Raw genomic sequence first — 21,849 nt, forward strand, 5'->3', positions numbered from 1 at the left:
TAAACATCATATAACACCTATCTCTGAATGAATTCACAGGCATTCTTAATAGAATGATTCCTCAATCCACAGTGTCTTCCTGTTTCCTCCACACATGTGAAAATTTTCCCTTATCCTAAAAGCAGGTCTTTAGAAACTTCTGTCTTTACCAAGGGACTTTTGGAGGGTGCGCTTGAGATTCCAGCCTTGTTTTTCTTAGCGTGTAGGTTTCAGTGCAGGCCTTTGGCCTTCTAAGTTCTGAGACAGAGACCTAGCATCTTAAAGCTGGGAGGCCCCTTGGAGATCCCCATGGGCGTCTTTGTGTGGTTGCCCGGAACCAATTCATGCCTGTCACACCAGTCTTGTCTTTCACACTTGTTTCTCAGTTCGTATTCTAAAACTGAGAAAATTCTGCAGTGTCATCTGTATTCTAGAATAGAGTCTCTTAATGAGGCAGATGGTGTGATCCGCACTCCACGGTTAGCAAGAACTAATGCTGGTCAGCAGGGCCTTTGATTCATTCTAGTCACTGGAGTATTAAACACACTGAAGCGACGTAGGAATATTTGTGGTCTGCAAGCATAAAGTCATTTTCCAAAGATATGGAAATTGTAAATTGGGATGAATTTGTATGCTGGAATATACGGAATCATTGTCTGTATATAATGCACACAGAATTCCTCAGTGAAGAATTTTATGGAATACACCACAACAGAGTTTCGTTATTACTGTTTATTAATTTCACAGGAAAAGGAAATGCACTTTATTTACAAAGACCAACTTGAGAAAAGAAGGATGTTAAAACAACAGGTCTTTGTAGAAGATCTGTATTACAGGACCTTTCATAGGGAAAGTGGGCTTTTAGAAACAAAAGAGGTGTGAGTCCTAATTGTACATTTTGTTAGCTTCATGATTTCAGCAAATCACATTTGTCTCACCAAGTCTTTTATAAAATGTGACTCTGACACCCAGCTTGTCGAGTTGTGACAAGGACTGAGTGAGGTCCTGTTTGAACTGTGGGACCCTGTACAGATAATGGGGATCACTTCTCTCCTCGTTAGACTTGGCAAGCTCAATTCCACACATGTTTTTAATGTCCACACATGCAAAAAAATGGACAAGTGGATGCTGTGCTTTTAATCTGAAAGCCCATTTATAACTAGAATTCATTTCTTTGATGAATTGTATTTTTTTAAATGTCTAATCAGAAGAAGAACATAAATAACAAAATAATTTTTTTAATAGTATGCCTGGTTCAAGAGAAGTTCAGATACACCAGGACTTGGATCATATCTCAGGGTTCCATGGGAATTCATTTCAATCTGAAGGTAATATTTTATTCTAATTAGTAGCACCTTAAAGTAGAAACAGATACAGGAATTCTGTTAGTTGTTTTTTTCAAAAGTGTGTCAATGCAAAGCATGTTTTTCTTTGCTAATGTCCCCTGAAGGCTTTATTAATGCATATTTGCTTTAAAGGTAGTGAAAAGCCAACAGTTTATGTATTGTGCATTTGATGTCAGCATGCAACTAATAAACACAGAGGGCTGTTTTATTTGGTCAGGTTGTTCTTTTTAAAATCATAAATTAATTAGAGCCATTGAGTACTGACAAGTGGAAAAATGATGAGTTCTGGAATCTGACAAAAGTTGGGTTAACCTTGGGTTCCTTCACTTTCTGGCTGGAAGACTTGGGACAGTTTATGTAACCATCTGAGCCACCATTTTGTCATCTGTGAAATGGGCCCAATAGTACTTTCATCTTAGTACCATCAGAAGGATTAAATGGAAGTACAGTAAGTGCCCAGTGCAGTTCATGAAATGTGGTGGTGTGATGCTAATTCTTTCCCATGTGACAAAACTACCTCTCACAAAAGAGGAGGATCAGAAGCTCCTGACTGATCAGGAGGCTGTCTGTCACCAAAGCAGCTGGAGAGGTTACTCCTCTAACCAAAAGGAATCTTTGGCTGACCCTTCAGAGGCCCCACAGGTTTAGCATGAATGGGTTAGCCCCAGTGCTGGGGAGCTTCCTGTGTAGTCTGGGCGTCCCTCCTCACTATTGCTTTGATAACCTCCCCATGGGGATGTAATGGGGCAACTTCTTAGACTTGGGGCAAGCAACTGACCAGCAATTGACCAGTTTTGTTTTACAGATGAAATTGAATATGAAAACCAAAAAAGGCTGGAGGAAGAAGAGGACTTGAACGTGCTGACATTTGAAGACCTTCTTTGCTTTGCATATCAAGTTGCTAAAGGAATGGAATTTCTGGAATTTAAGTCGGTAAGCCCCTTTTGAAGGAGAAACTAACAGCAACAAGATAATTTTGGAAATGAGATGTGCTTTCCTTTTTCTTATTTCAACTTGTATCCCTTAAAATCTGTCTCCCCCGCCATCCACCACCCCCTTCACTGTTGGAGCCACGTAGAACGTTCATTACAGCAGCTCTGGGTGAATTACAGGGGGAATGCCTGAGATCCCTTGTTAGATAAGGGTTATCGAAGCCCTCCCCAGCGGTGCAAAGTCCCCTGAGACTTCCAACTAGGAAGTCACAGCGAGGCATACAGCGTCAGTCCTTCCTTGGACAGTCAGTCCAGGTTGTTCAAGGCTGTGCCCTGCGCATGGGCATTTGACCCCGGGTAAGCAAGGCCTCCAACACAGTGTGCTGGGCTTGCCAGGACAGCCCCTGGCAAGAGGGGCCGTTGCCTCTTCGGCAGTGCCGTGTGGTGGGCTAGCAGGATCCTGGTGCACCTGCTGCCTCCTCTGTTGCTAATCCCAGACTCACAGGACGTTGATGAGTGAGGGTCATGGAGCCTGCTTCAAACCCTGGTTTCTACCTCAGTTTTGCATTCTTTCTATAATTGTCTCTCAGCCCTGTTCTCAGACATTTCAGGCATCTCTTACCTGTGAGCAGATGGAAGTCGCTTCTCTGGCTGCTTTTCTGTCTGCACCATCTTATGTTCTGTTACCTTCTGTGTATTTCCCAAACTCTTCCCTCCTCTTTTCCCTTTGAATCTTTGCTTCTCTTTCTCCCTCTTTCCTCCAGGTCCCTCCTCTCTCCTTGTTCTCTCTGAATTTGGAGAGAATCATTTCAACTGTATTTTTTTTTCCTTAAAAAAATTACTTTCTCTAATATATTGTCATAGGTCATGTATATCTCAATTTAAAAAAAGATTAACATGAAATAAATCAACAGCTCTGAAGAACAGAAAAAAAATGATGTTCACAATAGCAACCAAACCTGGGAAGCATCTTGAGATAAACCCAAGAAATATACCAGACCCACACAAAACATTATTAAAGGGCAAAAAGGAGGCCTGAATAAATGAGCTCTACCATGTTCGTGTAGGAGAGATTCAGGGTTTATTAGAAAAGCCAGGTCTGTCCAAGTTAATCTGTATGTTTAGCACAACTCCAGTTAGAATCTCAGTGGTTTTTTTTTTTTTCCCTCATGGATGTTGAAAGTGCGTATTGCCTTCTTGGCTTTTCTTTTTCCAGATGTGGGCATCCTTGCTCACTAGTTAAAAAAAAAAAATTTCTCTCTCTTAATATTTTCCCAGCCCTCATCTCTGGGGCATATTCTTCTTCTTTTTTTTAATTCAATTAGTTAACATATAATGTATTATTGGTTTCAGAGGTAGAGGTCAGTGATTCATCTGTTGTATATAATGCCCAGTGCTCATTACATCACATGCCCTCCCTAGTGTCCTTCACCCAGTTACCCCATCCCTCCCACCCCCCTCCCCTCCAGCAACCCTCAGTTTGTTTCCTGAGATTAAGAGTCTCTTATGGTTTGTCTCCCTCTCTGGTTTCGTCTTGTTTCATTTTTCCCTCCCTTCCCCTATGATCCTCTGTCTTGTTTCTCAAATTCCTCATACCAGTGAGATCATATGATACATGTCTTTCTCTGATTGACTTATTTCGCTCAGCACAATACCCTCCAGTTCCCTCCACGTCATTGCAAATGGCAAGATCTCATTTTTTGATGGCCGAGTAGTATTGCACTGTGTGTATCTACGGCGTCTTCTTTACCCATTCGTCTGTCTGAGGCACATTCGTCTCCTCCCCTTCCCTGCCTGCTGTTGGATTCCTCTTTTCTCCAGTGTATCCGTAGTTGCTTTAACTAGAGTTCACCTACTTGGCTACAGTAGTGCTTGCGAGTCTTTGTAGACCTTGGGAGGCCTCCACCTCGATCGTCTGGCCTGGTTTGCTGCCTGTCTTGAAGTAAATACGCAGACTGCTCCCAACTGGAGGTCAAGGGGCACTGCTTTTTTAACCTCTGGGCTTGTTATAATAAGCACTTTTTTGAGGAATATCCAGGTTCTTACACCCTCTCGCCTTGTTTCTCCTTTAGGCCCTATCCTCTACACCATGACGTCCCTGTCTCCGTTTGTCTTTTCTCCCTACCGCTCTGGTGGCTCCTTGCTTTCCCCGTAGCCTCCGTGACCCCCCAGCGTTACTCGAGCACTGACTAGTACCAAGCGCGATGCTAGGTGCTGAGATAGAGTCAGAGCCTACCACTGACAGGGAGCAAGAGACAAGCAGACAGGCAAATCAAAGATGACAATTAGTGTGGTCAATACTCATGTTCATGTAAGCTCTGGGAACCCAGGAAACGCACACACATATCAGAACCAGGGGTGGGGAATGGTGCAGAAAAGGCTTGGGGAAGGAGCTCGTGCTTTGGCTAGAGGAGATTTCTGAGGAAAAGGAAAACCAGCAGGGAACATGGGATAGGGCAGGGAACACGAAGTCAGGAGGAAGTCTGTTGAGAAAGGTCACGAGTTAAATGTGTGGCATGTGGTTCCCGGGACAGCAGAGTAGGGCCTAGTCCAGCAGATATTCCTATCTGAAGCTCAACAGAAATGTTTAGGTTGGAAACAGAGGTTGGGTGATGGTAGTTGCATTCCTCGGTTTGGACGAAGTGGCTCGGGAGGATGCGGACCGAGAGAGTGCGGCCCTGGGGAATGAGAGCAGGCTTGCATGGAGCCCCAGGAGGAAACAGGTTCCAGCAGGCAGTAGGAAGAAAACAGGGGCCGTGCTGAATTCACAGAAGGTGGGACCTGAAGGAGGAGGGACTGGCCCGGCAGTACCAGGTGTCACCAGGAGGCCAAATCCCATCTCAGCTGGATTGGTGCCGTGCATGTCACTGCGGGGCTTAGCCCAGGCAGCTGGGGCAGACGTCTGGGAGGAGGAAGGCAGGGTGCAGGGGGCCGGTAGTAAACGGAGCGGGGGGAGTATAAATGGAGTCTACAGGCAGCGGGCAACACTCTCAGAAAACTGGAGAGGGAGGAAGGAGAATTAGGGGGATTTTAGTCTGCCTGGTTTTTGCTTTTATTTTTTCAAGATTGAAGAGAGTCCTTTGGACCTTTAGCTCCTAGTGCTCTGTTCCTTTGAATATCTTCCTTCTCAGAGTTAACTCTCTTGCGAGACCACTCAGATTCATGTCGTGTCCTCTGTCCATCCAGAGGCTCCTAATTTCACTTTAGTCAACCTTCCCAAACTTATTTTTTGTTTTTTTTTTCCAAATATTTTCTTTGATCGTACTCTCATTGCCAAAGCTGTTTTCCAGTCAGAAAAGATATGATTTTCTCCGCCCCACTGGACAAGAGCCTCCAAAAATCCCTTTGGGAGGGAGCTCAACACTGGGCCCTGGTATTGTGTCTTTTATTTATAGGAAGACACAACTCCCAGCCAGGTTTGATCTCCTTCCTAAGAACCCATCGTCTTGGCTCCCGGGAATGTTCCATAAGCAGCACGAATGACTGCAAACACAACAGCTGAAGAATTGGGCCATCTGCATTCCCTCTTGTGCCGCACGTCACCCGTGATGACTGCCGGTGGCCCAGTAAAAATAAGACACCTCGATGAACCACACTTTGCTGTCATCTGTAACTCCTGCTGAACTTGAAACTGGAAGCAAAATTGCACTCTGTGATAATCTCTGTCAGAGTAAATAACACTCCAATTTCATTCTTTGTAGTGTGTTCACAGAGACCTGGCAGCCAGGAACGTGCTCGTGACCCATGGGAAGGTGGTGAAGATCTGTGATTTTGGACTGGCCCGGGATATTATGAGTGACACCAACTATGTTATCAGGGGCAATGTGAGGCTGCTATTTCTCACGTATTTTTATGCTGTTATTTTGTGTTTTGTTATTGTGATGGAAGACATCCGCATTCACTGTAGTGCGGGTTTGATTCCAAAAACTTCCTCACTGCAGTCAGCTTTCTTATGTTTGAAAGCTTTTTCTGTAGCTTCAGGGAATATTCCGGTTATAATAAAACCTGAGCAACATAGCATTACATCTATCCTTGGGCGAGTCAGAACAGACCAGTTAGGGACCTTGGAGTACAATCGACATTTAAAAGACACTCATTACTTGAACTTACTTCAGTTCCCTTAGCTATAATGTAACCAGAGTCATGTTTCCAGGTATGGGAATTTGGCAGTTGCTACAATAAAGCATTTTTTAAAGTACAACATATGAATTAAATATTAAATGTAAATTTTAAAAGGGCACAATATTTAAATTAAATATTAGCTAATGAATATTTAGCATCTTATTACTGTCACACAGGAAGACCTAAAATATGACAAAATCTACTTGTTAAAAAAATAAAAAAACAAAAATAAAAACCCAACTAGGGACAGATATGTTATTTAAGAACTATTGGAAATACTTGATGATAAAATTGTGTACTGGAAAGAGTGGCGTGTAAGAATCACAACACCTAAAGTTAAGCCCCTATTCCTTTTTGGAATTTTTCTGTGCTTTATTGTCCCCACTTGTGAAATAATAGTGGCACCAAGTACTGAGTTGGCGCTTACCGGGTGCTAAGCACTATTCTTAGTGCTTTACATATATTCATTCATTTAGTTCTCAAAGTGCCTACTTGTGGGTGGGGAAACCGAGGCACAGAACCATAATTTGCCCATGATTACACAGCACGTGGACTGGAGCATGAATGGACTGAGTCCCAAGCCTGTGCATAACCACTGTGACACATGCAGCATTTCCCACGAGGACTGTCCGCTTACCTCATTGGCGTTGTTGTGGGAATAAACCAATAAAACCAACATGAAAGCACCTGTCTGGGGTAAACGGCCAATAAACGTTAAAAATCAAATTAAACACTATTCCCATTAGAATCAAATAACCATCTCAGTTGATTTTAGATCTATACCTCACTTGTAGCTGAAGTCATAAAGATGATCAAAGCTCACGGTGGCTGTGTGGTTTTTACCTTACTAGCTGGTGGTCTCTTATGTGGGAAGGTGAATTCCATTTGGCACTTCAATTAATTCCCTTAATTAATCAAATTAACCAGACTAGCCTGTTTGATTCTATCAGCTCATCGGTTTGTATAGGATTTAAAATAGGGTTTCTTTCTTGAGCTTTGATTTTTTTTTTTAATTTCCCTAAGTAATCTCTACACCCAATGTGGGGCTGGAACTCACGACCCTGAGATCCCAAGTCACATGCTCTACCGACTGAGCCAGCCAGGTGCCCTTTGAGGTCTGATTTTACTTGGTAGATTAAACGTGCACTGTGAAGGGCTCCTCAGCTCATGAAAAAGAAAATGCTACAAAAAGCTCTGTCCCGGTAACCTATCTGCCCCTGTGTCTTGATTCTAATCTGAGGCTATACTAACTCTAAACCCGCCTTTCGTGCTACTGGAAATTATTCAAGCCACAGAAGCCAGCCTGGTGTCATTCCTGGAAGTGATGACATATACCCCCCTCACCACATTTTTGTAGCTGGCATTTCCGCTAAAGTTCTTCCAAGAAATGCTTTAACAAAATATCTTGCTAATTTACCTGTATCTATGTACCTCTGGGCAACAGACTGCTTACTCCTTAATGGGAATTATCTGCTGTTAAGCTTACCCATTCCAAGCACAAAGCTTTGTTCAAGATGAGTTTTAAAGAGATGGCCAGCTGTGGGGCGCCTGGGTGGCTCAATGGGTTGGGCATCTGACTCTTGATTTCGGCTCAGGTCATGATCTTGGGGTCATGAGATGGACCCTGAGCTGAGTGTGTCAGGCTCTGCACTGAGTGTGGAGCCTGCTTAAGATTCTCCCTCTCCCTCTGCCTCCCACCCTCGCCCCCGCTTGTATGCATGTGCTCTCAAAAAAAAAAAAAAAGAAAGCCGGTTAGGTTGGTTTTTTGTTTGTTTGGGTTTTTTTGTTTTGTTTTCTTTTTGTAAGGCTATTATGTTAGAATGTTGATTTAAAAGTGAAAACCTTCCACTTGAGGAATATGATTTTCTCCATTAAGCATTAAGAGTGGCTTTAGGAAGCCAAGAAATTTTATCATCTAGCTAGTAAGAGCAAAGAAAATACTCTTCACCATTCAGTTACTTCACCACTGATCACCACTGATCTCCTCCTGGACTCCACACAGGCTCGTCTGCCTGTAAAGTGGATGGCTCCTGAAAGCTTATTTGAAGGGATCTACACCATAAAGAGTGACGTCTGGTCATATGGAATATTACTCTGGGAGATATTCTCACTCGGTAAGTTTTGCACGCTGTTGCCATCCCTTGCCCCCTCCACGCCTCACCCCCCTTCCTAAATCAAAGCGTGCATGACATGCCACCTCTAATGCTCCCAAGAGCTCTCTAGTCTGACACCTGTGCCACTTCACGTTTTACTGTGGTGTCTTCCCCACCAGCCTATACCTGCGTGAGAGGAGGAGCCACAACTTTCCCCACTTTCAACCTCGTGCCAGGCGGTGTCTGGCCCGTGGGAGCTCTCGGTGCATGCTTGTTAATCGAGTGAATAAATAAACAAATGAAATAGTTTATCTTCCCTAATGTCTTCCTCAGGTGTCAATCCTTACCCTGGTATTCCAGTTGACGCTAACTTCTATAAACTCATTCAGAGTGGATTTAAGATGGATCAGCCATTTTATGCTACGGAAGAAATGTAAGTTCAAACCAGACTGCACGGTGGCTGAAATCGGGAATTTACAGTCTCTCTAGTTCCGAATGCATGTCAAAAAAAAAAAAAAAAATGCAAAATTCATGATTCCTCTTAAAAAAAAAAAAGAAAAGGAAACTCTTCCTTTTTCTTTTGGGGATTTCTGGACAAAACTGAAGATACTGTGAATTAGGGGCTTCAATTCTTTTGAGGGTGAGAAGACTCCATCTCCTAGTTCCTGGTCCACAAAATGCATTTCTGTCTGTCATCTAATTTGCCCTTCCTGGTGTGAGTTCAAAGTCTAGTAGAGTACTTGCCACAAAACAAACAGGCGATAGATGATGAGTAGCTCCCAAGCAAGAAATGGTGGGAAATGATCAGCTTTTCTTTATTCGGATTTCCTCAGCTTACTCCTCTTCTCTTGCTTTTACAGATACTTTATAATGCAATCCTGCTGGGCTTTTGACTCAAGGAAAAGGCCATCCTTCCCCAATCTAACTTCATTTTTGGGATGTCAGCTGGCGGATGCAGAAGAAGCGGTACGTAGCTGCGTAGTACTTTATAAAAGACTACTAGAGAGGAAAGCAATAACTCAGAACATGCACCGATTTCCTGAGTCAAAGTTGCACGGTGTCTTTCTCAGCAGTTTGTCTGGTTGCCCTTTGAAAGTTGTATGGGGTGAGATATATTTATTGGTAAGTGTCTTTAGGGGGGGATAAAAGCTTTCCCTAAAGTTTTCAGCTGATTGATTAAGAAATTAAATGCTTTTAAGTGTCCAGTGTACAGGACTAGACGACTAAACAAAACTTAATCCCTGACCCCCACTGACCTTTCCTAATTCAACATGAAGCTTTAGTATGGAATAATCACACAATCCAGTCATACAATACAACAGAGTGGAAAGAACATTGACCTGGAGTCATGAGAATCTAATCCCAGCTCTAGGACTCTAGCTCCTCATCGCTGTATGAATTATGGCAAATCACTTTACTTCTCTGGGCCTTAGTTTTCGCACCTGTAAAATGGCTTGCCAAGGTAGGTGATCCCCCTAACCACTTTGTCTTTAACTAGATGTGAGACTCCAGTGATGTTGTGTGAGACTTTTGCTTTATGGGTCTGTTTTTCCCATCTGTAGACTTGGTTCATGAGGGCAAGCAAATGCACTGCTCATCTTCACATCACCTGGTGCAGTTCCACGGGGCAGGAGACACTCACTGGTCATTAAATAAATGAGTGCCTGTCAGCACGAGGGTACGTCAGAGGTCACATCCGTTTTGTTCACCATTACATACCCAGTGGCTGGCATAATGCTTAGTGTATGGAAAGTGCTAAGCAAATATTTCTGGAAGGAAGGAAGGTAGGCAGGCAGGCAGGCAGGCATAAAAGTAAATTTGAGAAAGCAAAAGCCTAACAGCAGAAGTAAGGACATCAGTTAAGAGGTGACTGTGGCAACAGAGGTGAGCAAAGATGAGGGGGTGAACTAGACGGTGGGGTATGGGGAGGTGCAGAAGGAAGGGACACACACACAGCTCCTGTTTCAGGAAAGCGGCCTGAACTCACATCACCTCTCCTCTCATGTCCGTGCCCAAAACTCATAGGAAATATATACATAAAATATAAATATATTATCAATCTATCATGTATTTATATATACTATATTATAAATAAATATAATACAAATATGAAATAAATGTAAAATAAATATTAAAAAATGGGGCGCCTGGGTGGCTCAATCGGTTAGGCGTCTGCCTTCAGCTCAGGTCATGATCCCAGGGTCCTGGGATCGAGTCCCGCATCGGTCTCCCTGCTTAGCGGGAAATCTGCTTCTCCCTCTCCCTTTGCCCCTCCCCCACTTGTGTTCTCTCTCTCTCGATCTCTCTCTTTCTCAAATATATAAAATCTTAAAAAAATAAAATAAACATTAAAAATATATAAATACATATATACACACATGCATGTATTTTTTATTATATTTTTTTAAAGACGTGAGGCCATAATTGCCTTTGAAAGCCAGAAGGAGATCTTTGTGGACCAGAAACAGTGGAAAACCCCTGAGACAATGAAAGCAGTTAGGGCTGAAGAGGGAAGACCCACAACAGAGGACTCTTTGAAAGAATAAGGACAAGTGCTTTCCTTGAGGGTAGGGAGAGGTCTGGTGGGATCGTGCAGAAGTTACACAGTGGGACCAGTCACACTGTTAAATACACATAAGAATAACATGGGTGTTAAAAATGTAAGTATAACCACTGTGAAAATAGAAATATAATCTATAATCTCAGGTTCAGTGTAGAAGAAAAAAGGACCATAGAAAATCTGATCAATGCCACAAAATGGGGAAGAGAGAAACAAAGAGCATTCATGGAAATAGAAAAAGCTCAAAATGGCAGGATTCGTAAGTCCACTTAAGAAAGAGAATTTCAAAATAAATGAGACTATTATCACACAGATCACATTTACTAACCTCCGTGCGGTGGAATGAGAAATCACCAGTAACACCTGAAAAGCCCCCAGTGTCCTACATGAGAAATTAAAACTCATGCTTCTTACAGAAGCCTTTGGTTCACAAGAAGGAGGAGAAAGGAAAAAGACATAAAAATAGACCCTGCTTATTAAAACCTGTAAGAGCCAGCCAAATTTATAACTCTAAATTCATTTATTAGAAAACAAAGAAATAAATGAATGACTTAAACTTTCAACTCAAGAAGCTAAGGAAAAAGAAAACAGTGAATAAGGAGGGAAGAGGAGGAAGAGAATGAACGAAGCAGAAGAAAAGAACTAATAGAGGGGAGCCTGGGTGGCTCAGTCCGTTGAGTGCCGGACTCCTGGTTTCAGCTCAGGTCTGGGTCTCGGGGTCCTGGAATCGAGCCCTTCGTTGGGCTTCATGCTGAGCGTGGAGTCTGCCTGAGATTCTCTTCCCCTCCCTCCCCCTCCCCCTCCCCCCATGCTTGTGTGTGCTCTCTCTCTAAAATAAGTAAGTAATAATAAAAGAAAAAGAAAAGAACTAATAAAGAGACAGGCAGAATTAATTAAACCAAGAGTAGCCCTCAAAACAAAATAATAGTGATGATCAGGAAACCTAGAAGTTGTTTTTTGAACTATTAATGGTAATGATTTAATGGCTAATTTTTGAGTGTCATGCACTCTACTAATGTACTACCCATAATAACTCAATTCTCACATCAATCTCATGAAGTAAGTTCTATTATTACCTCTTTTGCAGATCAGTAAATTGAGATACAGAGAGGTTCAGTCGTTTGCCCAAGGTAACACAGTAAGTGTCAGACTTCGGATGTGAATACAATAGTCTGGATCTAGTTTACACTGTATATTAATATTGTATATTAATACAATATACAAATATACCACTAACGCATACTAACTATGAAGAGAACAATTAAGAAAAAAGAGAAAGCACAAATGACATTCAGAATAAAAGGAACATAACTATGGATAGAGAAACCATTTTTAAAAAGTGTTAAGAAAATCCTACGCACCTCTTTCTGTTGATACACTTGAAAAGCTAGAGTTCCAAAATTTGTATAAGGAGAATGTACTCATGTATTACTTGTGCAGTTAAAAAATTCATTTTAAAATCACTTAAAGGGGTGAAGGGGATGGGAGGTAGAGGCTTCCAGTTACAGAATGAAAAAGTCACGGGGATGAAAGGCACGGCACAGGGAATGCAGTCCATGATACTATAATAGTGCCGTATGGTGGCAGATGGGAGCTCCACTTGTGGGGAGCATGGCGTAATGTACAGACCTGCGGAATCACTATGTTGTGCACCTGAAACTGATGTAACATTGTGTTTCATCTATACGTCAATAAAACATTAATTACTTACATAAATAAAAATCACTTAAAGAAATGGACAGGAGGACATTAAAAGCAGAGACAGACCTGTCTCTGATTGGTCTCTGATTGGCTGTGGGAGTACAGCGAGCTTGAGGAGAGGCTTCTGAAAGTTCTGGATCATGGGACTGGAGGCGGGGCGGGGCGCTAAGTTGAAACTGTCAATACAAGAAGGAGAGAAGGTTTGGGAGATCAGAGATAATGGATTCAGGTGTGGAGCTGTTGGATTTGAAGTGTTACTGGTATTTCTGTCACAGCCTTCCTTAGATGGTTAGAAATTCAGTGCTGGAGATGTGCATTTGGTTCAACAGGTCATAACCAACTGCTAGGCTTGCTCTACAAAAATGAAGTATCATAACCTTTTCATCCTTAAGGGTAGAGACTGACTGTTACTGTGAAGACCAGGTTTGAAAGGAGATTTTTGTCCGTTTTCCAGAAAGAAAAATTAAGCAGAGTTCATTAAGTGAACACGATAACTGACTATCAAACTAACACAAAGAAATACACAGTAGTGTATTTGTAGTGAGGGGTGGGGAGAAGGAGGGAGTCTGTCAAACTCACGTAAGATTGCACTATCCCAGGTGCTTGGGTGGCTCAGTGGGTTAAGTGTCTGCCTTGGGCTCAGGTCTTGATCCTGGAGTCCCAGGATCGAGTCCTGCATTGGGTTCCTGCTCAGCAGGGAGTCTGCTTCTCCTTCTGCCCCTCACCCCACTCATTCTCTCACTCTCTCTCTCTCTCAAATAAATAAATAAAATCTTAAAAAAAAAAAGAATGCACGATCCCTACATCATGAAGAGTTCTTATAAAAAGAAAAACGTGGGTAGCCCAAGATAAAGGGCAAAGGAGAGAAGCAGGCTATTCACAATGAAGTGCAAATGTTCATTGAATATAGAAAAAGATGTTCGACTTTTTGCTTATCATGAAACATGCAGGCAAGGAGATAAAACCTTCGCTGGACAAAGGGCTGGAGCCTTGAGCGATAGTTAACACCCCTGCTGTCGGGCTCGGGAGAAAACAGTGTTGTTCCCCGAGACAGCAGAGAGGAGCAGAAATAAGTAAAGCTTTCTGCAGGACAGCCTGGCGATGTACGTCCCCATTCAGATGTGCATCCACTTTGACCTGTCAATCCCACTGCCCCCATTCAGCCCAGAAACAGACAGGGCCAGTGTGCACGTCCCAGTTTATGTTATAAAACCAGTCCATCAAAAGGTCAGTTATGGTGCATCTGTACTATGAATGCTAGGCTACTATTAAAAAGATGAATGTGCTTATATTTATTTATTTTTTTAAAGATTTTTTTTATTCATTTGAGAGAGAGAGAGAGCACGAGCAGGGGAGAGAGGCAGAGGCAGAGGGAGAAACAGACTCCCTGCTGAGTGGGGAGCCCAACGTGGGGCTTGATCCCAGGACCCTGGGATCAGGACCTGAGCTGAAGGCAGACGCTTAACCATCTGAGCCACCCAGGCGCCCCGAATGTGCTTATATTTAGTAAAGAGTGAAAATGTGTAACACATGTAACATTCGAACAACCTATTAGTAATTCAAAAGAAGGTTCTAAAACAGGGTCTACGCTCTGAGCCTACTGACACAAATTGTGTGTATCCAGCAAGCTAACTATAATGGTGATGCCTCTGGTGACTTCAGCTTTTCTTCCATATATCTTCCTATATTGCTTACAGTAGCTATATGAATGTGCATTAACTTTATAATCAGACAAAAAGTAGAGCTGTTTTCATCTTGGAAGAACGTTTTAAAGTCACTGACCTCCCAAGTGAAACTCATGAATCAGTCCCCTGTATTAATTGCATAATGAACAGATCATTTTAGTGGCCTTTCTCTTTTATGGTTTTACTGCTCGGCTTTTGGATTTCTAGATTGGGACTTTATATCCAAGAACAGAAACAACAATGGAATCAGCTATTTGACTATGACTTGATTTCTCCATTAATAAACCGAATTTGCTTTGTCAATTAATATCCTCTAAGATCATCCTCTAAGACTTAATGTATCGTAAGTAATCTGCAATATAGGCCCTTGACATGTCCATCTTCATCAGATGGTAATCAGTGTTCTGTCTTTTTCCCACCTTCAGATGTATCAGAACATGGATGGCCACATCTCAGACCGTCCTTCCGTCTACCAAAACAGGCGACCTTACAGCAGAGAGGTGGATTCAGGGCTCCTGGTTCCACAGGCTCACGTTGAAGATTCCTAGAGAAACAGTTTAGTCTTAAGGACTTCCTCCCTCCAACCCCCACCTTAAACAGGCTATAGATTACCAAAACAGGATTAATTTCATCACCAAAAGAAAGTATATTCTCAGCTGCTGCTTTGCTGGACTTTTCTCTAGAAGCTCTCTGTATTTACTCTTGTTTTCAAAGGAACTTTTGTAAAAAACAAATCATCCTTTGCACAAGGCAGGAAGAGCTGATAATTAACTTTACTGGAGCATCTACCTACATTCAAAGCCCTTCTTGGGCTGGCTTGAGTGAAAATTGTGTACCTAAGGTATAGTATATTCTTGTAAATACATAAAACAAAAGCATTTTGCTAAGGAGAAGCTGATATGATTTTTTAAATCTATGTTTTAAAATAATATGTAACTTTTTCAGCTATTTAGTGATATATTTTATGAATGGAAATAAAATCTCTTCTCTAGAAATGTTTGTCATTGAATTGTTTACATGACTTATTTAGGGCAAGACTTAACTAGAGGGCAGGAACCTAATGAAATTATGTGCAACAATTTGTTTGTGCATGTGTATTTTTTTCCTACTGAGAAGCTCCAGCCTTTCGCCAGATTCTTAAAAGGATCCGTGACTCCTGCCCCCAGACCAGTGCAGAACAGCTGATGTCTGCTTGCTTCTCTGCAGCACTCCATGGATTCAGCCTCCTTCGTCCTTTGAATTCAGCTTAGCTCCTTCCCTCCCACAGGCTTATAAAGTTGACTTGCCCTCATCCTTACTTTCCAGGTGTGGTTCTTGGTGAAGAACGTGATGAAGGTCTGCCTTTTCTTGTCCTCCCTTCCAGGGCCGTGGTTAAGATAAGAACACTGAAGCCAGCCTGCCTGGGCTGGAATTCTTTTTCCAATGCTGCTTAGCCACGCAATGTTGGGCAAGTAACTGAACTTGTTTAGGTCTCAGCTTTCTCTTCGGGAAGATGGAGTAATAATGGATGGAATCTATCTTACATGGTTGTGGTAAGAGTTAGATGGACTACATATATAATATATGTACGTTATAAATGTATGCATAAACAGATGGTCCCCAACTTACGGTGGTTCAACTTAAGATTTTTTGACTTTATGATGGTGCAAAAGGGATACACATTCTGTAGAAACCTTTCTTTGAATTTTGAATTTCCCAGGCAAGTGATATGCAGTACAATTGTCTCTTGTGATGCAGCTCCCAGTCAGCCACGGGATCGCAGGGTGAAAAACCAAAACACTGACAACCATTGTATACTCATTCAACCATTCTGTTTCTCACTTTCAGTACAGTATTCAGTACATTACTTGAGATGTTCAACACTTTATTATAAAATAGGCTTTGTGTTAGATGATTTTGCCCAACTGGATGGAGGCTGACGTCGTCGGTTTTCTGAGCACATTTGAGATGGGCTAGGCTAAGCTGTGAGGTTTGATACGCTGGTGTATTAAATGTATTTCAACTTAGATATTCTCACCTTACTATGGCTTTACTGGGACATAACCCCGTTGCAAACTGAGGACAATCTATATTACATAAACATACAGATTGCACAGATAGTGCCTGGCCCATAAATGTAAGCCAATTTGTCATTTGCACTTCCCTTCTGGTTTTAATCTTTTACTTTAGACCAGGTCACCATACACTCACTTATATTACACAAATCCGTTCTTCACCTAACCTCTTCTCCCAATCTCTGGGCCATCCAGTGTTTTCTGTGGCCACGGATAGATTTGTCTTCCTAAAGTATTGCTGTGCACACAGCACTTCCGGCAGGAGCACTTCCAGCAGGAGCACATCCGGTGACTCCAGGTGTCTATCAGCTAAAGCCAAATTCTCTTGCCAGCATTCATGCCCACCACAGCTGGGCTCCCCTGCATTTCTCAGTGTCAGACTACCTAACTCCATCTATCTCTGTCACCAAAACCACCTGCTCATGTTCAGGGGGTATGTCATGGGCATTCCTATCTCCAGTGTTTCTTTTCTTCACCCTCTACCCTCCTGGGATGCTTCTTCCTATTCAAGGAAGCCCCTGCTCCGTGGCCAGACTTGAGCTCTGTCTTACACTTCAGGTCTTTCTCAGCTCCACCAGCCATCAGTGCTGGCTTCTTCCGCTGAAATCTACAGGCTCCTTGTCCATATCATCCAGTTGGCTCTTAACATAACCATTCTTTCTTTTCTTTTCTTTTGTTCTTTCGTTCTTTCTTTCAGAGAGAGAGAGAGAGCTCGAGCAGGGGGAGGGGCAGAGGGAAAGGGAGAAGCAGACTCCTTGCTGAGCAGGGAGCCCGATGCAGGGCTCGATCCCAGGACCCTGAGATCATGACCCAAGCCGAAGGCAGGCGCTTAACCAACTGAGCCACCCAGGTGCCCCAAACATTCTTTCTTTCCACTTGGATTTTTTTTTTAAGTAACAAAAACATATTATCTTATAGCTCTATAGGCGAGCAGTTCAACAAATGTCCTTCTGGGCTAAAATCAAGGTGTCATCAGGGTTGCGTTCCTTTCTGGAGGCTCTAGCGGAGAATCCGTTTCCTTGCCTGTTCCAACTTCTAGAGGCTGCTAGAATTCCTTGGCTGGTGGCCCCCTTCCTCCATCTTTATAGCCAACAATGTTGTATCTCTCTAACCACTCTGTAGCCATGTCTCCCTCTGACTTTGAACTCAGCTGAGGCTGGTTCTCTGATTTTAAGGATTATGTCTTTTCACTTGGATTTTTAGAAGTTTGAAAGTAGATACGATTTATGCCAAGTTGTTTGCCTAATTCCTATTTGTGTATACAGTCAGGACACACAAAATACATGTATTCAATTGTTTTTTGCCTACTCAGGTTAAAGCACTCAAAGAATTTTGTATTTTTTCTTATAGTAGTAAGTGAAATTTACCCTTTATGCACCCAACCCAGATCCCAAATTGCTTCTTCAGAGGAAATGCTGTTCAAGTTTCAGGTATAGTTCTTCCATCTTCTTGCTTAAATATACTTACGTTGCACGTATTTACACAAACACACACCCCCACAAAACTCTCTGTTTTTTACATAAATGGAATTACACTAGCCATATTGTCAAACATATTTTTGTGGTTAACCATGTGTCAATATTTTCCCAACTATACATGTTTGTGCGGCACTTGTGGTGAGCTAAGCATTGTGCTAAAAATGATATATGTATTCTCTTCTGTAATTTTCCTAACTGCCTTATGAAGTAGGTACTAATATGATACCATTTTTTCCTGGAGAAATTGGAACTTAATTTAGTAACCTGTGGTCTCCAAGCCCCTGTTAACACTTATCGTGTGGTTGCTCTTGGGTTCTACTATTATTTTATCTATTTTATTTATTTATTTATTTTTTTATTTATTTATAATTGTGGTTAAAAAAACCCCAACATATAATGCAAAACTTATCGTCTTAACCATTTTCACGTGTATAATTCAACCATGTTAAGTGTATTCACATTGTTGTGCAACCAATCTCCAGAACTTTTTCATCTTGTAAATCTTAAACTTTGGCCCCACTGAACAATAATTCCCCTTTTTTCCCTCCCCTGAGCCCTGGTAACCATCATTCTACTTTCTGTTTCTATGAATTTGACTATCTCATATAAGTGGAATTATACAATATTTGTCTTTTTTGTGACTGACTTATTTCACTTAGCATTGTGTCCTCAGGGTTTCTCCATGTTGTGGTATGTGACAGGACATATTCCCTTTCTTTTTAATGCTGATAATATTTCACAGTATGTGTATACATTTTGTTTATTCATTTATCTGATGGGCATTTAGTTTGCTCCCACCTCTTGTCTATTGGGAATAACGCTGCTGTGAACACGGGGGTACAAATACCTCTTTTGAGACCCTACTTCCATTTTTTTTGTTTTGTATATTTTTGTATGCTTTTGTAGAGAAGTGGGGTTGCTGGATCAACTGGTAATTCTATTTTTAAGTTTTTGTTGTATTATTCTTAAAAACCCTGTTGTAGTGATCATGAGTTTCTTTGGCCATCCAGTGTCAGTTCCCATTTCTTTCAGTAACAGCACCGTGGTTGGAGGCATGGGTCTCCCTATGGCATGCAGTGGAGTGGGACTCCGGTAGAGGGGGTTTGCCTTCTAGCCCAGGAGGGTCCTTGACACAAGCTCGGCTAATAAACTTCCTCTCTTGTTCTGGAACTTTGTCACTGCACTGGAATCAGGCAAGGATGAAAAAGGGAGTTGGAACCCATTAATCTCACAATACTGGTCTCTGACAAAAGTGACAAGCAGTCCCCACTTCCTATATCCCTGGAGCTGCTTTGGTCCCTCTTCTTGCACAAGCCTTGGTCTCTGCCTTCCTGTCAGGTCTGTGAGCCACCCAGTGTCCTTTCCGTAAATCCCCTTGCCAGGAACCCAAGTCCACCTCCAGCGCTCACAGCCAAGACCCTTGGCACACACACCTGCACTGATGCGCAGTCTTCCTGCACCAAATTGAGGATTTCATCTGCTTTGTCTTCTCTAGAAAGTCCTCTCTGTTTTGGTTGACCAATGGTCTTCTTTCAAGTTTCGAATGATTTATCTTCATTTGTATATGATTCCATTATGTTGACAGGATCTGAGGAAGTAGAGTCACAGGCATTTGGTAAAAGCCCTCTTGAACTGCTTGACCAAAAATGTGGGCGATCATAAGGAGGAAAAGAAAAGCAAATTAACGGGGGTGCCTGGGTGGCTCAGTTGTTAAGCGGCTGCCTTCAGCTCAGGTCATGATCCCAGGGTCCTGGGATCGAGCCCCGCATCGGGCTCCCTGCTCCGCAGGAAGCCTGCTTCTCCCTCTCCCACTCCCCCTGCTTGTGTTCCCTCTCTCGCTGTGTCTTTCTCTGTCAAATAAATAAATAAAATCTTTAAAAGAAAAAGAAAAGCAAATGAACGTTTATAGAACTTTTATAGAAATGTTCTCCTTTTCCTTCTGCCAAACTGATTTTAGTCAGACTCACATATATTCTCAACGTGACTTCACTCCAGATGGAACCAGATAAATACATTTATACATGGAATCCCCAACACAGCACACCCCTTGCTGTTGTAGTATCAAAGGCACCAAAGAATTGATTTCCTTGAAAATGAATATTCTCTTGTTCATGAGTTATATAAAAATGGCACCATACTCTATATAGACTTCCAGTTCCCGCTTTCTTAAAAAAAAAAAAAAATCAACGTTGTGTTTCTACGATTCACTCACGGTGCTCCAGGGATCTTAAGTTCTTTCATTTCATTGATGTGTGATGTGAATATATAATTACCACTATTTATTCATTTTCACACTGATGATATTTGAAGCTTTTTGGGTTGGGTGGTATAATGGGTTCATGGTGTTCATTCATATTTTACTTTGTAACATAACTTTTGTAAATACCAAATATGATATTTAAAAGACAACATTCTCTGAGGAAGGAAGGCATTTAAAAACTGTATTGGGGAAAACAAAATTAAACTCTATTAAACACAGCTCTTACCACAGATCCGGTATTAGTTTGGGTCAAGTTGTGTCTCTGACATAACTACATACTTTTTGTAAGATTTTATTTTTGGGGGCTGCCTGGGTGGCTCAGTCTTTGGGCGTCTGCCTTGGCTCAGGTCGTGATCACGGAGTCCTGAGATTGAGCCCCGTACACGGCTCCCTGCTCCATGGGAAGCCTGCTTCTCCCTCTCCCACTCCCCCTGCTTCTCTTCCCTCTCTCGCTGTGTCTCTCTGTCAAATAAATAAAATTAAAAAAAATTTATTTTTGGGTTGCCTGGCTGGCTCAGTCAGAAGAGCGTGTGACTCTTGATCTTGGGTTTGTGGGTTCAGGCCCCACGTTGAGTATAGAGATTACATAAAAATTAAATCTTTATTATTTTATTTTATTTTTTTAAGTTTTATTTATTTAAGTAATCTGACTAAGCCATCCAGGCGCCCCCAACTACACATTTTTACCACGTGGAAGAACACAACTTACAAGCACTGATTTTAGAGATGTGTTCCTGCTACTGCGTGCATAGCCCCCTCCATCCAACCAGTAGGTGGCGCCGTAGGACTACTGTTTTTTAATTAATCCCAGGCATTGGGCTGGACTTCGTTCCTATACTCTGCCTCTGGAAAGGCAAATTTTAACAAGCGGAATAAAGAAAAGGCCAATCTGTTAATTAGAAGGAAGAACAACCCTCTACATAGATCACTTAAATTCATTTATTCAATACTCAGTTATTTCTTGACTATGATAACGATTGCACATTTTATGTGCATTATTTATCACATTCCCCGCAATAACAGAGCGGTCTATGTCAGCTTCTTTATAGAATCTGGTTTTTACCATTCAATTCTACACAGTGCATTTATCAGCGTAGGGGATTGACTTTGGAGCTTATTCTTCTTGGAGCACCTTCTATGCTTCGTGTTGCTTGAGCCTGGACTGGCTTCCTGTGGAAAACAGTCTGTTTCTCAGAGATCTTTTGGAGTAAGGAAAACAGCCAGGGGTGTTTGGCCTGCAGCAGGAAGATGTCCTGGGTGACCTCTTATCAAAGTTCCAGCCCTTCGATTATCCACCTTCTGTCCCTCCTTCACCCACCTCTGCCACTTGTGTTTCTTCCTGATCTTCCTTCTCTTTCCTCAGCTCTTCATGAAGGACTTTCCCAGTGACATGCTTATCCGAACCCGCCTGCCACTCCCACTGTCATTTTTGTCAAAAATAAATGACATATCAGCATTCAAATTTGCTTCTGTCTATGCCACAATGACCCTCAGCAACAGAAAAAAAGGTGGTGGGTGTTACCACCTAACAACACCACATCTTTTTTAGCTCCTAGAAGCCTACCATGTATTAAATTCCAAACTATCTTACTGAGGCAGAAAAGGCTTGATGAATTTTTTCTGGTAAAATATATATAAC

At 42.1% G+C, this 21,849-nt stretch overlaps 1 protein-coding gene and 1 non-coding gene across 3 annotated transcripts in view; one reads left to right on the forward strand and one right to left on the reverse strand.

Annotated features, from left to right (window-relative positions):
- Nucleotides 1-15,475, forward strand: part of FLT3 (fms related receptor tyrosine kinase 3) — a 72,279-nt gene extending 56,804 nt beyond the window's left edge. For both annotated transcript variants that reach the window (XM_027589965.2, XM_027589966.2), the window contains exons 18-24: nucleotides 1,225-1,307; nucleotides 2,131-2,258; nucleotides 5,959-6,081; nucleotides 8,382-8,493; nucleotides 8,806-8,905; nucleotides 9,333-9,438; nucleotides 14,844-15,475. In XM_027589965.2, the coding sequence (XP_027445766.2) occupies nucleotides 1,225-1,307; nucleotides 2,131-2,258; nucleotides 5,959-6,081; nucleotides 8,382-8,493; nucleotides 8,806-8,905; nucleotides 9,333-9,438; nucleotides 14,844-14,966 (775 nt within the window). In that variant the 3' untranslated portion in view covers nucleotides 14,967-15,475. The remainder of the gene's footprint in view (nucleotides 1-1,224; nucleotides 1,308-2,130; nucleotides 2,259-5,958; nucleotides 6,082-8,381; nucleotides 8,494-8,805; nucleotides 8,906-9,332; nucleotides 9,439-14,843) is intronic.
- On the reverse strand, nucleotides 7,412-7,484 carry TRNAP-UGG. Its single transcript has one exon. It is a non-coding gene; the product is annotated as a tRNA-Pro (tRNA).
- Nucleotides 15,476-21,849: the final 6,374 nt, after the last annotated feature.

Source organism: Zalophus californianus, chromosome 3 (genome assembly GCF_009762305.2).
Source record: "Zalophus californianus isolate mZalCal1 chromosome 3, mZalCal1.pri.v2, whole genome shotgun sequence".
In the NCBI taxonomy this organism is placed as follows: domain Eukaryota; kingdom Metazoa; phylum Chordata; class Mammalia; order Carnivora; family Otariidae; genus Zalophus; species Zalophus californianus.